Source organism: Triplophysa dalaica, chromosome 21 (genome assembly GCF_015846415.1).
Source record: "Triplophysa dalaica isolate WHDGS20190420 chromosome 21, ASM1584641v1, whole genome shotgun sequence".
Taxonomy (NCBI): Eukaryota; Metazoa; Chordata; class Actinopteri; order Cypriniformes; family Nemacheilidae; genus Triplophysa; species Triplophysa dalaica.
In genome coordinates this window covers 10,277,587-10,297,217 of record NC_079562.1, presented here as the reverse complement: position 1 = coordinate 10,297,217, position 19,631 = coordinate 10,277,587, and the positions used below count along the sequence as shown (strand labels likewise).

The 19,631-nt window shown below is 37.0% G+C and overlaps 3 protein-coding genes across 3 annotated transcripts; 1 reads left to right on the top strand and 2 right to left on the bottom strand.

The window, feature by feature from the left end:
* Positions 1 to 3,376, bottom strand: LOC130410688 (solute carrier family 2, facilitated glucose transporter member 9-like). The gene is made up of 12 exons (XM_056735504.1): positions 3,329 to 3,376; positions 2,965 to 3,060; positions 2,637 to 2,797; positions 2,401 to 2,525; positions 2,179 to 2,308; positions 1,921 to 2,069; positions 1,530 to 1,717; positions 1,320 to 1,430; positions 1,076 to 1,177; positions 924 to 999; positions 716 to 843; positions 1 to 316 (listed from the first exon to the last, which is right to left on the bottom strand). Exons 1-12 carry the CDS (start codon positions 3,374 to 3,376, stop codon positions 137 to 139), a joined length of 1,494 nt encoding a protein of 497 aa, XP_056591482.1. The 3' UTR covers positions 1 to 136.
* Positions 3,377 to 8,027: 4,651 nt separating this feature from the next.
* Positions 8,028 to 11,256, bottom strand: LOC130410329 (solute carrier family 2, facilitated glucose transporter member 9-like). Its single transcript, XM_056734937.1, has 12 exons — positions 11,212 to 11,256; positions 11,056 to 11,151; positions 10,750 to 10,910; positions 10,462 to 10,586; positions 10,240 to 10,369; positions 9,982 to 10,130; positions 9,591 to 9,778; positions 9,381 to 9,491; positions 9,137 to 9,238; positions 8,985 to 9,060; positions 8,780 to 8,907; positions 8,028 to 8,390 (listed from the first exon to the last, which is right to left on the bottom strand). The coding sequence occupies exons 1-12, from the start codon at positions 11,233 to 11,235 to the stop codon at positions 8,211 to 8,213; spliced, it is 1,470 nt and encodes a 489-aa protein (XP_056590915.1). The 5' UTR covers positions 11,236 to 11,256; the 3' UTR covers positions 8,028 to 8,210.
* Positions 11,257 to 16,966: 5,710 nt separating this feature from the next.
* On the top strand, positions 16,967 to 19,600 carry psmd6 (proteasome 26S subunit, non-ATPase 6). Its single transcript, XM_056734487.1, has 8 exons — positions 16,967 to 17,246; positions 17,803 to 18,008; positions 18,253 to 18,398; positions 18,486 to 18,705; positions 18,792 to 18,900; positions 18,980 to 19,148; positions 19,231 to 19,308; positions 19,401 to 19,600. The coding sequence occupies exons 1-8, from the start codon at positions 17,102 to 17,104 to the stop codon at positions 19,495 to 19,497; spliced, it is 1,170 nt and encodes a 389-aa protein (XP_056590465.1). The 5' UTR covers positions 16,967 to 17,101; the 3' UTR covers positions 19,498 to 19,600.
* The last annotated feature ends 31 nt before the right edge of the window (positions 19,601 to 19,631 follow it).

Here is a 19,631-nt window from a genome sequence, read left to right as displayed (position 1 = left end):
TGCAGAAACACAAATATACAATAATATAGACAGTCACATTTATTTCCATTATATAATATAAATAGGTGATATTTTCCTTTCATGTTCATATCCATCCATAATGAAATACTGTAGATGTGCAGAGTAATCCAGAGTTTCATAGCTTTATCTCTAAGACCTCATCTTCTGAGGATCCACAGACTCGAATGTTCTTAAACTCTTGGGAAATCTCTAGAGGAGTTTTGCCTTTTGTTTCAGGAAGGATGAAGAAGACGAAGAGAGCAGCTATCAGACAAACGCAGGAGAAGAGAACAAAGCTCAGGGATTTCAGGGCAGCCTGCAGAAAACATGCAGAACAGTGAATAGGAGCAGCGGAAAGCCTGACATTACACATTGCTTAGTATAAGAACATATAATAAGACACACATTCAAGAATTGCTCTTTCAACAGGAAAAAACTGACATAACAAAACAATCATGATCACTGATTTATATAGATGATAGCGAAGCTCCCTGTTACGTAAAACCTCAGTAAAACATATAACCCATGATGCATTTTAAAATCTAAGAGGAGCTGAAAGACACACACGCACGCATGCACACACCTTCCTATTCCTATGATGATCTGTGGGTATGTCTTACAGCTTACAGATATGGTTTGGATTGTAAACTTTATTCCAAAACATTGGATTTCAGGACAGTTATATTTTGTAGCCTTGAAATGGTTGAGAACTTACAATTAGGAATGGAAACATAAATCCAAATATGGCGACACCCAGCCAGCGCAGGATCCCGGTAAACATAAATGCAGCTGGACGGTATGACTGGATGAAAATCTCACTGTTGAGGGGTTGGGCTACTGCAGCTGTTAATAAGATATATTTTTAAGTTTTTGCATTGATAAAATACTATATAATCAGTGTGAAGTAATATCTAAGGGTTTACCTGGTCCTCCTGCGTAGAAAATGTTAAAAAGAAAAACAAGGAAAACTGTGATGTATGGAATTACAAAGCTTGAGTCCTGCGGATGAAACAGAGACATGATGATGAAGGTCTGTTATGTGTTAACTAACAGCTGTTATGTGATGTATACTCACCTTCAGGTAAAGAGTAACAGTGATTAATGCCATGATGACTGACATCCCTCCAAACCCAATCCACAACAAAACCCTTCTCCCCACACTCTCAATGAGGAAGCTCTACACACACACACACACACACACTCATGTTTATAGCAGCACAGAGAAACTATAAATGATATGTGTAAATATACATTACAATAAAACACACTTTTAAAGAAAAGAATATAGCATTTCTTTCATTGCTAGCTCTGGGACATACACTGATTATAGAGGTGAAAACTTCAGAGGTGCCTATGCCCAATGTGACATGACGAATCTTATCTACTGGAATACCGGCTTCCAAAAAGATGTCGAAAGAGAAGGAAGTGATCTGTGAGTGAGAGAGTGACAAATGTCACACACATATATAAATATATATACAGTATATCACATATGTATTGAAATATTGAATGAAGGTTAAATGATTTACAGCAGAGATGCCACAAAACTGAATGCATCCACATATGACCAGCAGAGAAAGGACCTGCCAGCGCAGATGTTTGACCCGCAGCATATCCAGCAGACTCTTACTGTTTTCCCCTTGAATGACCGCCTGCTCGGCTAACATCTCCTCAATCTCCAGTTTATAATCTCCTGGTCCCCACAGAAACTGCAGTGCTGCCGACAAAAGCACTCAAAGAGTCAATGACAATAAAATAAAGAAATGTGCCGAATTATAGCAATCACCAGATACTGTACACAACCTACTTCAAAAACTTTCAATTCAGTAATTCAAACCTGCTTTGGGGTATTTGATCTGTGTAATTTTCTTATGCAGTACAGTAATAAAAACTCCGAGGATGTAAATTAAACTAAATCACCTTTTCTGCACTCTTCTTTGTTGCCTTTCTCTATTAGAATATATCGGGGCGCATCGGGAAGGAACGGCAGGATTATCATCTGAATTGCACAGAAACATGTTGGGACACACAGCAGAATGTTCCACCATTCCTCACAACCAAGAATTTCCCTAAACAAGGAACAAGATGCTTGCAATTAAGAACACATTTCATCACATGAACATGAGGTGAGAAAAATTATCATAAGCAAGAATGTTTTTTATCTAAATTAAATATTACCTCAGACTAACAAATTGTCCAGATAATTTACCGAAGAACAGAAATGTAGCAGTTGTGAGCATCACCATGCCTCTTATTTTTTTGGGTGAACTCTCTCCGAGATAGAGCCTATGAATGTTTCCACCTAACCCTTCATGAGAAACAATATAACATGAATTTAAACAATGAAACAAACACAGTGCAGTCTGTCCTGTTCTTGTAATTCAAAGGGTGTCTTTATACCTGATGTAAATCCAAACAGGAAGCGCGATAACATGAGAAGTTCAAATGAGTTTGTGGGTCTGCTTATGTACATGAATATTGTAAACACAACTGCTAACCCACTGTTGAAGAGCATGGCTGTTTTTCTGAGGAAAGCACACAAATTCACTTTTTTACACAGGCCTAATATATTCAGATTATGAGATCCAGAAATGAAAAGTCAAAAGTCAAAATGGAAATAAATGAGGTGGCATTACCTTCCCAGGTTACTAGTTACACATCTGACAGTCATGGAGCCCACAAGTGCTCCAACAGCAAAGAGAGAAACCACAGCAGACCAGATAAGGGTCACAGTCTTCTCTCCTGGATGTTCCCCATAGCGATATGTCCAGCTACTGTTGATAAAGCTCTGAATGTACTGTGGAAAAGTAGAGAAGAAGACTTTACAAAAAAGTTAGGAGTAATGAATACCATATTATGTATTTTAAATTCAGGTCAGACTGTAATGTAATGCTTTTAAATAAATGAAATACTAATAGAGTAAAATAAGTCACTAAACATGCAAAAAATGAAAGAAGTACACACTGGAGATGTAGAGCTGATCACGGTGAGATTGAATCCAGTCTGAAATGTTCCACCAAACCCCAGCACAACAATGAGGAAAAGTGCTTTCCCACAAACCTGAAACGATAACCACTCTGTTCAACATCAACAATGCTTTCCTACTGTTCATATAATATATTTAAATTAAGTTAAATACAGATTTGTCTCACGAATAACAGACAACCTGACACATGTTGTTGTGTTGGTTGTTTTTGGTAAGACCTTCAGTTTAAACACGAATGACATATTTTAAAGAAAATAAGAACAAATATTCTTCAGATAGCTGTGATTAAACAAATTTTAAGTGTGTGGCACAGAAATATAATTAAAGAGAACATGTTCTTACCAGTTCTTTCAACACACTCTTCATGTTGATCCGTTGTTGCACATCCATGCAGCACCTGTATTTCACTACAAATGCAAAGTGATCTGTAATACATTTATTGGATTTATATTAATTTTTGACTGTCTCTCTCTTGCCAAAGAGAGATTTGTTGTAAAAACTAGTTAGATTAAGTGTTATAGAAATGTGAAAACTTTTGAGACTATCATTTATGGTAACTGAATGTTGGCCTTAGAACTTTGCAATGTTTTACATCAGAGTCTCTCATTCTGGTGTTTGTGATACTCTAGGGGAGGTTTTTTAAAACTGGGGTCCGGGGCCCCCAGAAAATTTCAGGGAAAAAGATGAAGCAAAAATTAGTTTCAAGAATTGTTTATATTTGTACCTTTGTAGTGGTGAGTTTTTCTCTCTATACTTTTTTTCACATTCAAATTGACAGTTGCTACAGAATTAATAGTTTAATAAAAAATGTCTCTTCAGGGTTGTCTCTCCACATTCAACAAATGTAGCCAACTGTTTATGTTTCAAAACAATACATTGTTTTTATAATATCACATTTACTGTTTTATATAAATAAAAATTATAGATGGACATATATTTAAGAAAGGGGGTCCTCAAAAAATGATAATCTCATTTGGGGGTCATTGGCATCGTAAAGTTTGAAGTTTAAGTTAAAAATGAAAGTATAATTAAAAAAGTTAAAAGGTTTAATGTAAAAATAAAAAAACACTAAAACGAAAAAATATATATTTCACACTTGCCTAATATAACTGTTTGTTCACCGGTACTTTCTGTTCTGATAACTGATTCTAGGGAAATAAACTACCTATTTCTTGCCAAAACGCTTCATACAAGATCTCAAGGTTGCAGTGTTATGTCAGATTTGCTAACCAGAACATAAAATGACTAGGAAACAAAGTCTATCACTGTGTTTGCCTAATATAACTATCTGTACACTGGTACTTTCTGTTCAGATAACTGATGTTAGGAAAATAAACTGTTTGTTCTTTTCCTAAACGCTTCATGCAGGGTTTTTTGTTGTTGCTTAAGACACAATTTTAACACTATAGCTTATAGGTTACAGTACTGAACGAGAACAAAAATGAGACGGCACAGCAGCATCAAAGGACAGTTGCAACTGAAACATTCACAAGCATGTTACAGACACAATGGAACATGGGACAGGTTAAAGGTTGTCATTGAACTTGTAAAAAACTCGAAGACACACCGGCCTATTACCCACACAATTTTATCACATTACTAATGACAATTTATTTATGAAGCACAATTAATTTCAACTACTGTTGACCAATGTGCTTTCCAGTAAAGGACACAGACAAAAAAATATATTTTTTAAATGTTTTATGTGAACATGTCACATAATCGACTGCTTAATCTAACTGTCGTTTAGCCTACGTAGACCTGCCATGCCTGTAGTGACCATAGACGTTTTATGGTTGAATAAATGTTTGAAATAAGTAGAATATTTCTTATGTCTATATGGTAGTGACTATCGGTCAACAGTGGGGGTTCTAGACAACTGTAACGGGGGGCCAGGCAGGAGCCACTTATGCTTTTAAGGGACACAACTATCGTGATTATTTTTCAGTCATTTTTCACTGTCATGTTTTACTGTTTTATCTAGAAGTAAACTAATAAGTTAATAAAACAAGTTCAGCTCAAATTTGTGTTTCATTGTCATTTAATTCACAACACATTATATATTGTCAAAATAACAATGACAACAATAAAAACAATTATTCACTCTTTCATGTGAATGCCATGTAAACTAAATACTCATGTAAAAACTTTTTCACATGCAATTTCAGGGTAACAAAAGTTGTCTCTCTGCACAACTAAATCAACTTGCTAACGGGTCCTCTGTTCTTCTGGACTTTCTTAATTCTCTAAGCTTTTGTGCATTTCTGACTCTTTTTCATCTTCTTTCTCCAGCCTTGACTGACACTTATCATTAGTTTTCTTATTCAAAAAGTACAATATTTGTCCTTTTAACATGCGCAACACCGGAAAATACAGGTCAGTATTTTAATATGATGTGAAATAACATGCATTTTCATTATATTTTAACAAAATATTCCCATTACCAGCGTAATCTCGCTGAAGGCGCACAAACATTCGTTCTTTCCTTAAAAACCCACGGAAATAAGGTCACAAGTGAAACTTTTTATCCAAGCACCAATGCCAGACAAAAGTTGCGAGTAATTAAATATTCAGTCTCCTATAATGCATTCTAAAGGAAACACGAACCGACATAAGTGCTATCAAACTGGAGAACAGCGCTTCACATGACGAAAAAACGTGTCACCGTTTTAAACCCCTCTGTTTTCCTCTTTGACACGACAACATGAAAACAGCGTTTTCAAAAGTATCCACTTTCATGAGTTGACCAATCGCCAATATTTATAACTCAGTTATCATGTGTAAAGCCAATGCAGAAAAATATACACATTATCACATGCATATCCTTTTATAATATAATATCAATATGGGATATGTTCCTTTCTTGTATATAAAGTTTGCAAAAGAATCGTAATGTCAGTTTACTCAAATACATCTAATGGGAAATATGGTCATATAGAGGCTTTAAAATCTCAAAAACTATAGCTGATATTGAATGAAAACATTTACAGTCATGTCAGAACATATCTGTTCTCTGTGGCTATTGTTTAAAATTTATTGCAGTGGATCTTGTGGCAACCCTGCAGTGAATAAACAGCGCCATCTGCTGGAGCCTGCTAACATTTAAACTACATTTCACGAGCTCACACTATGGAACATGTAGGCTACCTACAATAAGGGGTTATGTTAACCTATGCAAATTTTGCGGTCTGATCCAGGAGAGGTCTCCAAATATATCAACTATATTGTAGCATATAGACATCCACAAATAGTTTTCAAACTGCAGATGCTTATAAGTAACACATATAGTCATGTGGTTGAACGGACAGAGTTAGGAAGAATGTTCCACCAGGAAGGAGTTGTGAATGAGAAAGAGCGTGAGAGCGATTTACTGCCCTTATGGGAAGGCAATACAAGACGCCGCTGGTTTGGTGTTCAGGAGGCTCTCCGTTCAACTTAATACGGCGCTGCGCAAATGTATCATATATGACATTTAAGTACCGCAAAAGAGATTAAAGTGCAGATTGCGCTGTACTTTATTGCGACATTCCAAACCATCTGCGCAGCCCAACATTAAATTGAACGCGTCTGATCCTGAAGTCATTGATTCGCCTCTTCAGGTGTTTTATCAGAGTTGGTGCTAAACGCGCCGGAGTTGAGAACCACTGCTATAGGCTACCCGCCTTTCTTGGTGAAAAACTGGGTTACAGTTTGACACCCTTTCCATTGTCTTTCCTCTCTCTCTTTTTTGAAAACCTCATTTTGATTTAACGTTACTAGGCAACATTGTGGTCACTGTTGTTCTGGCGCACCTACTGACTGCAACTGCACACCGTCACTGAGAGCGCTAAGGCAGGCCCAAACCATTTCATGCAGACACAGGGGGGTGGTCGGTCAATATGGATGTTTACTTTTTGGTCAATGGGGATTTTTAACTTTTACTATCTTAAATCTGAGCGTAAGGTCCACACCAGACGCTTAGTAACTACAAGCCAGTTTGTAACTAACTGTGTACTTTATTCGGTTGCACCATTTGGTCTTACGGCAGAGCTAGTTGATCGTAAACTCTCTGTAAAGTAATGGGTATAGTCGTATATGACGGTAACCTTCAATAGTCCAAAAGTAGCCTTTACATTCGTGAGAAAAACTTGTGAAAACATTTTTTATTTTCAATTTATTTTACCTCACATAATATCGGTCACGCTTTTTAAATAGGCCTACTAGGCCATAGTTCAAATTAGATAAATTAACGAATGCTGATTAAAAACCGCGCAATAATAAATGACATGTATGGGTGATTTAACTTAATTTTGACGTGCACACGCAGATGTAGCCTACGCACACGGAAGCGCGCTTGGACGCTTCTCGTTAGAACCACTTAAAATCATCACATAATGTTATTTATTTTAAAAGGTAAGTGACTGTAAATGTCAGCATTATCATGTGTGTAAAGCATCGAAGAATGTTGAGTGAAACAACAGCTTATTCAGTTAGTTCAGCTATTTTATTCCTGCTGTTACTCCTGACAGGAGGCGTCTGTTAAGTATTTAATTTATACGTACCATTACGCTTCTACTAAGTTGAATTGTGCAACTCAAATATATTTAGTATAGGCCTAATGTGTAAGTTGTAACTTAGTGACGCAAAAGACAGCTGAGGCGGTGAAAATATATACATTACTGCCATGCAGTCAGTCATTATTTGTGTCTGATGTGAACATCGTCGGGATTTACAGAGACATAAAGATGATGCACAATGAAATGGGTTGGCTGAGTGACTAGTTAATTTAGCACAGAAATGCAAAGGACATGATGCATTTTATAATTTAAACAATGTTAAGTCTCAAAGAAATAAAAATAATTCTCTGGGAGATTAAAAAATGTTGATACATTTAAACAGCAGCATAGAATAATATATTTTTATAGCTCTCTATAACAGAACGTTGACACAGATATGCAGGGCTGTATATAGTTGTGCAAGTCACAAGCCTCTCATGTCATCTCATACTACCTTCTAAATCATCTCTCTTATTTAAGTCATTTTAGTCATTAAAAACAAGTCATTGAATAATTCATACCCATAATTTATTAATTCAGTAGGCTATACAAATGCAGATACACAAATATACAATAATATAGACAGTCACATTTATTTCCATTATATAATATAAATAGGTGATATTCTCCTTTCATGTTCATATCCATCCATAATGAAATACTGTAGATGTGCAGAGTAATCCCAGAGTTCACAGCTTTATCTCTAAGACCTCATCTTCTGAGGATCCACAGACTCGAATGTTCTTAAACTCTTGGGAAATCTCTAGAGGAGTTTTGCCTTTTGTTTCAGGAAGGATGAAGAAGACGAAGAGAGCAGCTATCAGACAAACGCAGGAGAAGAGAACAAAGCTCAGGGATTTCAGGGCAGCCTGCAGAAAACATGCAGAACAGTGAATAGGAGCAGCGGAAAGCCTGATATTACACATTGCTTAGTATAAGAACATATAATAAGACACACATTCAAGAATTGCTCTTTCAAACAGGAAGAAACTGACATAACAAAACAATCAAAATCACTGATTTATACATATGATGGCGAAAGCTCCCTATTCATAAAGCCTTAATATACCTTATTAAAACATATGACCCATATGGAGAGCTAAAAAAACACACACACTCATGCATGCACACACCTTTCTATTCCTATGATGATCTTTGGGTATGTCTTACAGATATGGTTTGGATTGTAAACTTTATTCCAAAACATTGGATTTCAGGTCAGTTATATTTTTTAATCTTGAAATGGTTGAGAACTTACAATTAGGAATGGAAACATAAATCCAAATATGGCGACACCCAGCCAGCACAGGATCCCAGTTAACATAAATGCAGCTGGACGGTATGACTGGATGAAAATCTCACTGGTGATGGGATGGGCTACTGCAGCTGTGAATAAGATTAGTTTAAGGTTTGCATTGATAAAATACTATATAATCAGTGTGAAGTAATATCTAAGGGTTTACCTGGTCCTCCTGCGTAGAAAATGTTAAAAAGAAAAACAAGGAAAACTGTGATGTATGGAATTACAAAGCTTGAGTCCTGCGGATGAAACAGAGACATGATGATGAAGGTCTGTTATGTGTTAACTAACAGCTGTTATGTGATGTATACTCACCTTCAGGTAAAGAGTAACAGTGATTAATGCCATGATGACTGACATCCCTCCAAACCCAATCCACAACAAAACCCTTCTCCCCACACTCTCAATGAGGAAGCTCTACACACACACGCACACACACACTCATGTTTATACCAGCACAGAGAAACTATAAATGATATGTGTAAATATACATTACAATAAAACACACTTTTAAAGAAAACAATAAAGCATTTCTTTCATTGCTAGCTCTGGGACATACACTGATTATAGAGGAGAAAACTTCAGAGGTGCCTATGCCCAATGTGACATGACGAATCTTATCTACTGGAATACCGGCTTCCAAAAAGATGTTGAAAGAGAAGACAGTGATCTGTGAGTGAGAGAGTGACAAATGTCACACACATATATAAATATATATACAGTATATCACATACGTACTGGAATATTGAATGAAGGTTAAATGATTTACAGCAGTGATCCCACAAAACTGAATGCTTCCACATATGACCAGCAGAGAAAGGACCTGCCAGCGCAGATGTTTGACCCGCAGCATATCCAGCAGACTCTTACTGTTTTCCCCTTGAATGACCGCCTGCTCGGCTAACATCTCCTCAATCTCCAGTTTATAATCTCCCTGTCCCCACAGAAACTGCAGTGCTGCCGACAAAAGCACTCAAAGAGTCAATGACAATAAAATGAAGAAATGTGCCGAATTATAGCAATCACCAAATACTGTACACAACCTACTTCAAAAACTTTCAATTCAGTAATTCAAACCTGCTTTGGGGTATTTGATCTGTGTAATTTTCTTATGCAGTACAGTAATAAAAACTCCAAAGATGTAAATTAAACTAAAGCACCTTTTCTGCACTCTTCTATCTTTCCTTTCTCTATTAGAATATATCGGGGCGCATCGGGAAGGAACGGCAGGATTATCATCTGAATTGCACAGAAACATGTTGGGACACACAGCAGAATGTTCCACCATTCCTCACGACCAAGAATTTCCCTAAACAAGGAACAAGATACTTACAATTAAGAACACATTTCATCACACGAACATGAGGTGAGAAAAATTATCATAAGCAAGAATGGATTTTATGAAAGATAAATATTACCTCAGACTAGCAAATTGTCCTGATAATTTACCGAAGAACAGAAATGTAGCAGTTGTGAGTACCACCATTCCTCTTATTTTTTTGGGTGAACTCTCTCCGAGATAGAGCCTATGAATGTTTCCACCTAACCCTTCATGAGAAGCAACAAAAAATGAATTTAAACAATGAAACAAACACAGTCTAGTCTGTCCTGTTCTTGTAATTCAAAGGGTGTCTTTATACCTGATGTAAATCCAAACAGGAAGCGCGATAACATGAGAAGTTCAAATGAGTTTGTGGGTCTGCTTATGTACATGAATATTGTAACCACAACTGCTAACCCACTGTTGAAGAGCATGGCTGTTTTTCTGAGGAATGCACGCAAATGCACTTTTTTACACAGGCCTAATATATTCAGGTTATGAAATCCAGAAATGCTTCTTCAGTATTGCTTTTTATTAAAGGCCTATAATTTATTCAAAACCGGAATGTAGTGAAAAGTCAAAATGGAAATAAATGACGTGGCATTACCTTCCCAGGTTACTAGTTACACATCTGACAGTCATGGAGCCCGCAAGTGCTCCAACAGCAAAGAGAGAAACCACAGCAGACCAGATAAGGGTGACAGTCTTCTCTCCTGGATGTTCCCCATAGCGATATGTCCAGCTACTGTTGATAAAGCTCTGAATGTACTGTGGAAAGGTAGAGAAGAAGACTTTACAAAAAAGTTAGGAGTAATGAATACCATATTATATCATTTAAATTGTAATGTTATACTGAAATTCTAATAGAGTAGAATAAGTCACTAAACATGCAAAAATTGAAAGAAGTTCACACTGGAGATGTAGAGCTGATCGAGGTGAGATGGAATCCAGTCTGAAATGTTCCACCAAACCCCAGCACAACAATGAGGAAAAGTGCTTTCCCACAAACCTGAAATTAAAATGTTAAGTGTGTGGCTCAGAAATATAATTAAAGAGAACATGTTCTTACCAGTTCTTTCAACACACTCTTCATGTTGATCTGTTGTTGCACATCCATGCAGCACCTGTATTTCACTACAAATGCAAAGTGATCTGTTAAACATTAATTGGATTTAGATACATTTTTGACTGTCTCTCTCTTGCCAAAGAGAGATTTGTTGTAAAAACTAGTTAGATTAAGTGTTATAGAAATGTGAAAACTATTGAGACTATCATTTATGGTAACTGAATGTTGGCATTGAAACTTTGCAATGTTTTACATCAGAGTCTCTCATTCTGGTGTTTGTGATACTCTAGGGGAGTTTTTTTAAACTGGGGTCCGGGGGCCCCAGAAAATTTCAGGGAAAAAGATGTAGCAAAAATTAGTTTCAAGAATCGTGGTGGTGAGTTTTTCTCTCTGTATTTTTTTTTCACATTCAAAGTGACAGTTGCTTCAGAATTAATAGTTTAATAAAAAATGTCTCTTCAGGGTTGTCTCTACACATTCAACAAATGTAGCCAACTGTTTATGTTTTAAAACAATACGTTGTTTTTATAATATCACATTTACTGTTTTATATATATAAAAAATATAGATGGACATGTATTTAAGAAAGAGGGTCCTCACAAGAGGTTAATCTCAATAGGGGATCCTTGGCATCATATAGTTTGAAGTTTAAGCTAAAAATGAAGCTATAATTAAAAAAGTTAAAAGGTTTAATGTAAAAATAAAAAACACTAAAACGAAAAAATATATATTTCACACTTGCCTAATATAACTGTTTGTTCACCGGTACTTTCTGTTCTGATAACTGATTCTAGGGAAATAAACTACCTATTTCTTGCCAAAACGCTTCATACAAGATCTCAAGGTTGCAGTGTTATGTCAGATTTGCTAACCAGCACATAAAATGACTAGGACACAAAGTTTAGCACTGTGTTTGCCTAATATAACTATCTGTACACTGGTACTTTCTGTTCAGATAACTGATGTTAGGAAAATAAACTGTTTGTTCTTTTCCTAAACGCTTCATGCAGGGTTTTTTGTTGTTGCTTAAAGACACAATTTTAGCACTATAGCTTATAGGTTACAGTACTGAACGAGAACAAAAATGAGACGGCACAGCAGCATCAAAGGACAGTTGCAGCTGAAACATTCACAAGCACGTTACTGACACAATGGAAGACAGGTTAAAGGTTGTCATTGAACTTGTAAAAAACTCGAAGACACACCGGCCTATTACCCATTACCCACACAATTTTATCACATTACTAATGACAATTTATTTATAAAGCACAATTAATTTCTACTAATGTTGACAAATGTGCTTTCCAGTAAAGGACACAGACAAAAAAATGGAAAAAAAGTGATACTGTGTGATCATATTACATAATCGACTGCTTAATTTAACTCTCGTTTATCCTATAAACGTACCATGCATGTGGTGACCATAGACATTTTTGGTTAAAATATTTTTTTTAAATAATTTGCCTATTTCTTACATGCGTATATCAGAGACTATCTTTCAATATGAGAAACCCATGCTCTGTTTTGGAGCTACCTCGTAGAGTACTTTTGAGTACATTATTGTATATTTTTGTGTAAAGCATTTCGAGGGATAGATTTAGAGTTTCCAAAAATATTCTGAATGTTGAAGTAGTCCGTTTTAATCAAGGCCTAGGAAACATGGTCATAAAGAGGCTTAACATCTTAATACTATAGCTTGTGATTAAGGACAACATATACAGTGATGTACAGTTTGAACATATCTGCACTGTAGGGGCTCTTGAAGTGTATTGCTGTGCAGCTTCTGGTTTATTGGGACAACCCTGCAGTGAATAAGCATAGCTGTATTTAATCTACATTTCACAAGCGCACACTAATATACCTACAGCAGGCAGTTTATTAAAAAACGCAAATTTTGCCTGCTGTTCGAGAGATCTCCGAGCTCGCTGTTTGGACGAATCGGGATAGGTACCGAAAAAAAAGCGGCGTAGGGATGCTGCACAAACATTGCTAAGCCTACACGCGACAAACGGTTGGATATACATTACTGGATACGTTTGCTTATCAACTTCAATAAAAATACGTATGTCTTAATATAATATTTCAAATATATTATTTCCTTCTGTCCATGAAAAGATTTCAAACACTAAAATCGCTGATAAAACACCAGAAAATTAACCTAGGGACTAAGAGTTCCGTTTTAAACTAGTTTTGAACTTAAATGGTCATTCCCATTTTGAAATATGGTCATGGAGTTGTTTCTATGTGATATATTCTGTAGTGTGTTGTGCATGACTATGATAAATGGTTATTTTTGGCGGTGATAAAACATCGACTGCAATGATGTTAGTCGTTATTGGTGTGTGATGTACTACACTGTACTTATTAAACCACTAATGAGTCCGTGAAGCGGGGGGCACGGTGGCTTAGTGGTTAGCACGTTCGCCTCACACCTCCAGGGTTGGGGGTTCAATTCCCGCTTCCGACTTGTGTGTGTGGAGTTTGCATGTTCTCCCCGTGCCTCGGGGGTTTCCTCCGGGTACTCCGGTTTCCTCCCCTGGTCCAAAGACATGCATGGTAGGTTGATTGGCATCTCTGGAAAAATTGTCCGTAGGGTGTGAGTGTGTGAGTGAATGAGTGAGTGTGTGTGCCCTGCGATGGGTTGGCACTCCATCCAGGGTGTATCCTGCCTTGATGCCCGATGACTCCTGAGATAGGCACAGGCTCCCCGTGACCCGAGGTAGTTCGGATAAGCGGTAGAAAATGGAATGGAATGGGAGTCCGTGAAGCCCCGTTCTGGCTGTCCGACATTGATAAGAAATTCACTGAATAAATACACCATGAAGATTTACAGAGACATAAAGACTATTGAACAATGAGGTTTCATTGTGACTTAGTAATCACCAATTTGCAGAAAAAAAGCTAAATACATTAGGCATTGTTTTTATGCATTCATTTTTTTTTGGGTCCTAAAGCTGCTGTGTGTAATTTGTTAGTCACTTTCCCAGGTGACTAGTTACACATCTGCAGTGTTGGGAAAGTTCACGTTCTACATGAACTAGTTCAAAGTTCAGTTCACAAATTTTAAAATGAACTAGTTCAGTTCATAGTTCAAACTTCAAAATAGTGAACTAAGTTCACTAAGTTCCAAAAATGAACTAGTTCATAGTTCTTTTTTTCCCTATGTTGATGCGAGCTATTATTTTTCAAAATTATTGCCACAGCCCATATACAGTAGAATCACAGACAGCAATTATTTTATCAGTTTTAAAATGAAGCTATGCGTCAGATTTCATCTTCATATCCAATTTTGAATCCTTATCCAACCAGGGTTTACATTATCATTGAGGGGACAGCATTTCCCCATTGTTGCTTTAATGCTTTGTTGCTGTCCATCACTCCACACTAGTAGCAGCTGCAGCTTTCAACCCTACAGTACACTCTCAAAAACATGAGGAAAAACGTGCTGCTTGATTGTCTTTTTTAATGAGGAATTATTAAAACAGGACAGTAATCATTAAGGTGCAAACGTTTTTCAATTTTAATAAATTTCCATTGTCCACATGTAACTGAAGTTCGGATTTTCTTTTTGAAAGCCGGCGGGCAAAGTTTGAACAGAAAAGTGAGATTTCTCCCATTCTCACCGACCTTGTCATAAAATTATTTTAAATGATCATACTCCTTGCAAACATGCTGCTGTCGCCTCCATGCCTTTTTTTTGTTTTGATGACGCGTCACGCATGCGGCGGACGGCGGTGCGACACTGGTGGCTGGTGTTGCCAGATTGGGTGTTTTTCCGCTACATATTAAGACCCGTTTACGGTGTGTTTTAGCTGGGATTTCGCCTGGAAGGCTCTATAGAAATCTGGCACCCTATTGAACGAAGTTAACCTGAGAGAGCATGCGTTCACATACACCAGAATGAACGAGTTCACAGTAACGTTCTTCAGGCAGTAATACAGCACGTTCAGTTCACGTTCGCCCAAAATATGAACGCGTTCATGAACTATCGTTCAATGAACGCGTTCAGGTACAACACTGCACATCTGACAGTCATGGAGCCCACAAGTGCTCCAACAGCAAACCACAGCAGACCAGATAAGGGTGACAGTCTTCTCTCCTGGATATTCTCCATAGCGATACGTTCAGCTACTGTTGATAAAGCTCTGAATGTACTGTGGAAAAGTAGAGAAGACTTTACAAAAAACTGTTGTGAATGCCATATTATTTGATTTTCAATTCAGGTCAGATTGTGAAGTAATGGTTGTAAAGTAGTGGTTGTACTTTTTTTTAAGGAAAGCAAATTTTGAGCGCACACACTGGAGATGGAGCGCTGATCACTGTGAGATGAAATTCAGTCTGAAATGTTCCACCAAACACCATCACAACAATGAGGAGAAAAGTGCTTTCCCACAAACCTGAAATTATAACCACTCTTTAAGTAACTTAACATACACTGATTTTTTCAAGAATGACAGATATGGCATGAGGTTGTGCAATGTTTAGCCTTTTGTCAGAAGACTGTGGTTTAAGCATGAATGACATATTTTAACATATATAAATACTGTTCACCCAGACAGTGAATCAGATTTAAAAGATGTGTGGCTCAGAAATATAATTAAAGAGAACATGTTCTTACTAGTTCTTTAAACACACTCTTAATGCGGATCTGCTTTTTGCACGTCCATGCAGCACCTGAACTTCCATACAAATACAACATGATGTCTGTTAAGTATTTAAGATACATTTTTGACATTAGAGTGAGTATTTAGACTTTGCCTCTCTTGCCAGTAAGTGAGAGGTTTATTGTAAACGTTTATTTGGAATAATTCCACAGAAATATTGTTTTTAAAAGTTGCTCAGTTTTTGAATGCAGCTTTTCTCCAGTTATGATTGATAGTATACATTAGGGAGACTTAGATAATTTTGGCCATAGAACAATGTTTTACACCAGAGTCTCCCAAACTGGGGTTTGTCATCATTTAGGGGTTCATTTAGTAAATGGATGGCAATATATGCAATTTAAACTAAATCAAAATGTGCATAATAAAAACAAGTTTCTTAAAACACACACAAAATAATGTAGAACATTGAAATATAAAACAAAGAACTAAATAAAGAAACTAACGAATAAATAAATATATTCACAAAACAGCCATTCTTATATGGAAAATGAAAAACAAAAGGGAGAAAAGGGTCTTTCAAAAAAAGGTAATGCAAAAACAGCTTCTTTAATAGAAAAGTTAGGATGAATCACAGATATACTGTAGGGGGTTACACAACCAACCACGGTACATACAAATGTTACACCTTTACCTCCTAAAAGTGACCAGTCACCACTAAGATTAAACATATGTATGCTATACATTTCAATGAAAACTAGCAAATTAAAGACAATTTAATAAATCAAAAAGTGATAGTTCACACAAAAACGAAAATTCTGTTAGTCACCCTACTCATTTCAAACCTATATGACCTTTTTCTTCTGCAGAACACAAAACAAGATATTTTGAACAATGCTGGTAACCAAACAACGGCAATGGTTACACTTCAGACATACACAAAATCAATGCAGGTTAATGGGTACCACCATTCCAACATTCTTCGAAATATCTTCTATTGTGATATAAACGCCTGTTTTCTCCAAGTACTGCACACAGCCCATTCGGAGTTTTAGGTTGCACGTGCCATAACTTGAGTGCGATATAAAATATACCCAGATGGGGGCGGTAAAGTTATTTCTCACACTCCACGAACGCTCTTTTCCTCGTTTCGTTGTCTGGACGTGGAGGAAGTGAATTCACATTTTTTGTTTAGATTTCCCCCTAGTCATCGTTGCCTTCACTTTACCACTATCTCATCCAGCCATTACATATACACCTGTCCGTTAACAGATCTATCTTAACTCTGCAAAATGCCTTTGGAGAACCTGGAGGAAGAGGGTTTACCTAAAAACCCCAATCTCAGGATAGCTCAGCTGAAGTTTCTACTGACTCTCGATGATCACAGGCATGATGCTGAAGTGAAAAGCGAGCTGATGGAAGCCATCAAACAAAACAGTACGTTAAGTTACACATGTTGCATATGTGACTGTTAAAGTTTTTCATTTTTTGATATATATTTTCTCGCGGGGATTGTGTAATTATTTTGGGGGTTCAGTTAGCTGCTGAGCTAAATCAGGTAGCATGCTAGCTTATTAGCGGCTAATTGTTGTTTGATTGTTATTTTGTGATTAAGATTTAAATTTTTCGTTGAATTACGGGTCGTCACATATAACATACTGTTTTCCTCGTAACTTAGTTGTTAAAAGATATAAGGCAGTAAGACAATTAGGGTGAAAATACAAAACATAGTCTGCCTTCTATATGCTCTTGTCATTATGACGATCGATGTTTCTCAGTCCTGCTAGGTCTTCTTCTAGCAGTTAACATCATGTATATTTCCTGCCATCTTCACATTTTGGAAATATCTTCTCAAATTCATTTCATAAGCTCAGTGTTCAATTTGGTGTCGCATATTGGCTTATTAAATAGTGCTTGGTTTATCCCCGCAAGCCAGAATGTAAAACAAACTGACGATATGAAGATCATTTATATCTCTGTAATTGTTTTGTAGACATGGCCCCGTACTATGAAGCCCTATGCAAAGAGCTGAAATGGCAGGCTGACACGGATCTGTTGAGTAAAATGAAGAAAGCCAATGAGGAGGAATTGAAACGACTTGATGATGTTCTGGAAGATGCTGAGAAGAGCCTCGGAGAAAGTGAGATCAGAGATGCTATGATGGCCAAAGCTGAATATCTCATACGCATTGGAGATAAGGTGAGAAGTATTTAAAATATTTGTTTGAGCAATTTTTAAAGGGGTATATTGGATGTTCAGTTTTATCTTTTCATCTGAACTAAGTCTGTATTTTATGCTTGAATCTTTCTACGTCATTCAATGTAAAGGCAGCTTATTCTACACTATTTGTGTTTTTTAAATGCAAAGATTCATGTTTTAAATAATAATTTTATGCTTTTATTCTGTCTGTATTTCTTACATTCACTATTTCACTGTCAATTAGGAAGGAGCCCTGACTGCCTTCAGGAAGACTTATGACAAGACCGTTGCCCTTGGACATCGCTTGGATATTGTCTTTTACCTGCTGAGGATTGGCCTGTTTTACATGGACAATGACCTCATCACCCGGAACACTGAGAAAGCCAAAAGGTACTTAAAACATTGGCCAACACACATTCAAGTATAGCCTGACACATGAACAGTGAGTTAATTTACAGTTTCTCACGTTGATTTCAGTCTGATCGAGGAAGGTGGAGATTGGGACAGAAGGAATCGCCTGAAGGTGTATCAGGGTCTTTACTGTGTTGCCATCCGTGATTTCAAGCAGGCAGCAGAGCTCTTTCTGGATACCGTCTCCACATTCACCTCTTATGAGCTTATGGACTACAAGACGTTTGTTACATACACTGTGTATGTGTGTATGATAGCACTCAAGCGGCCGGACCTTCGAGAGAAGGTACAATGTGCAATAAATATTAATTTGATATAATTTACAAATCTGAAATTATGTTTAATATGAGTGTTGCTAATCTGATCTGACAGGTGATTAAAGGTGCTGAGATCCTGGAGGTGTTACACAGTTTACCTTCCATCCGTCAGTATCTGTTCTCTCTCTACGAGTGCCGTTACTCTGTATTCTTTCAGTCGTTGGGTAAGTAGTAGAGAAACTGATTTTTATATGAGGAAAAAGACTAAGCTATTTATCAAAATATTATATTTCTCTCTTTTAGCTAAAGTAGAACAGGAGATGAAGCAAGACTGGTTGTTCGCACCTCACTACCGTTACTACGTTCGTGAGATGCGCATCCTTGCCTATAGCCAGCTACTGGAATCTTACCGATCCCTTACACTGGGATATATGGCAGAGGCCTTTGGAGTCAGCACAGAATTCATCGACCAGTACGTTACATTCAACCCGGAGCACAATCCTGTCCCTCTTTAAATTATTTCTAAGCTCATGTTTGGTCTCTTTTTTTTCAAGGGAACTGTCACGATTCATCGCTGCAGGCCGCCTACATTGCAAGATTGACAAAGTCAATGAAATCGTGGAAACCAACAGGTGAGTTTCAAATGTTCATATGTCTTATATGTTAAGTATTTAGTCATGCGCTACATTTATGGTAAACCCCTTTTTTATTGTCTTGCTTTCAGACCTGATAGTAAGAACTGGCAGTACCAGGAAACCATAAAGAAGGGAGATCTCCTGCTTAACAGAGTGCAGAAGCTGTCTAGAGTGATCAACATGTAGTCCAATCTGTGCTGACGTTTGTTCAATCTCAGTATCTTTTCGGAAATGCAACATGACTTTTGTTTTATGTACAGTATATAATAAAACTGAATTAAAAAAACGTGTTTTTTGTTCACGAGTGGAAAAAACTGAGT

What these genes read in the sequence shown, in the direction of transcription:
- psmd6 (XM_056734487.1), top strand. Translation starts at nt 17,102, where the DNA reads ATGCCTTTGGAGAACCTGGAGGAAGAGGGTTTACCTAAAAACCCCAAT. An exon ending in GGAAGCCATCAAACAAAACA is followed by an intron (nt 17,247 to 17,802) that starts GTACGTTAAGTT and finishes ATTGTTTTGTAG; the next exon opens with ACATGGCCCCGTACTATGAA. An exon ending in TGTATTCTTTCAGTCGTTGG is followed by an intron (nt 18,901 to 18,979) that starts GTAAGTAGTAGA and finishes TCTCTCTTTTAG; the next exon opens with CTAAAGTAGAACAGGAGATG.
- LOC130410329 (XM_056734937.1), bottom strand. Translation starts at nt 11,235, where the DNA reads ATGAAGAGTGTGTTGAAAGAACTG. An exon ending in CCTGTTTGGATTTACATCAG is followed by an intron (nt 10,370 to 10,461) that starts GTATAAAGACAC and finishes CTTCTCATGAAG; the next exon opens with GGTTAGGTGGAAACATTCAT. An exon ending in GGACAATTTGCTAGTCTGAG is followed by an intron (nt 10,131 to 10,239) that starts GTAATATTTATC and finishes TTCCTTGTTTAG; the next exon opens with GGAAATTCTTGGTCGTGAGG.
- LOC130410688 (XM_056735504.1), bottom strand. Translation starts at nt 3,376, where the DNA reads ATGGATGTGCAACAACGGATCAACATGAAGAGTGTGTTGAAAGAACTG. An exon ending in AGAGTGTGTTGAAAGAACTG is followed by an intron (nt 3,061 to 3,328) that starts GTAAGAACATGT and finishes TTATCGTTTCAG; the next exon opens with GTTTGTGGGAAAGCACTTTT. An exon ending in GGACAATTTGTTAGTCTGAG is followed by an intron (nt 2,070 to 2,178) that starts GTAATATTTAAT and finishes TTCCTTGTTTAG; the next exon opens with GGAAATTCTTGGTTGTGAGG.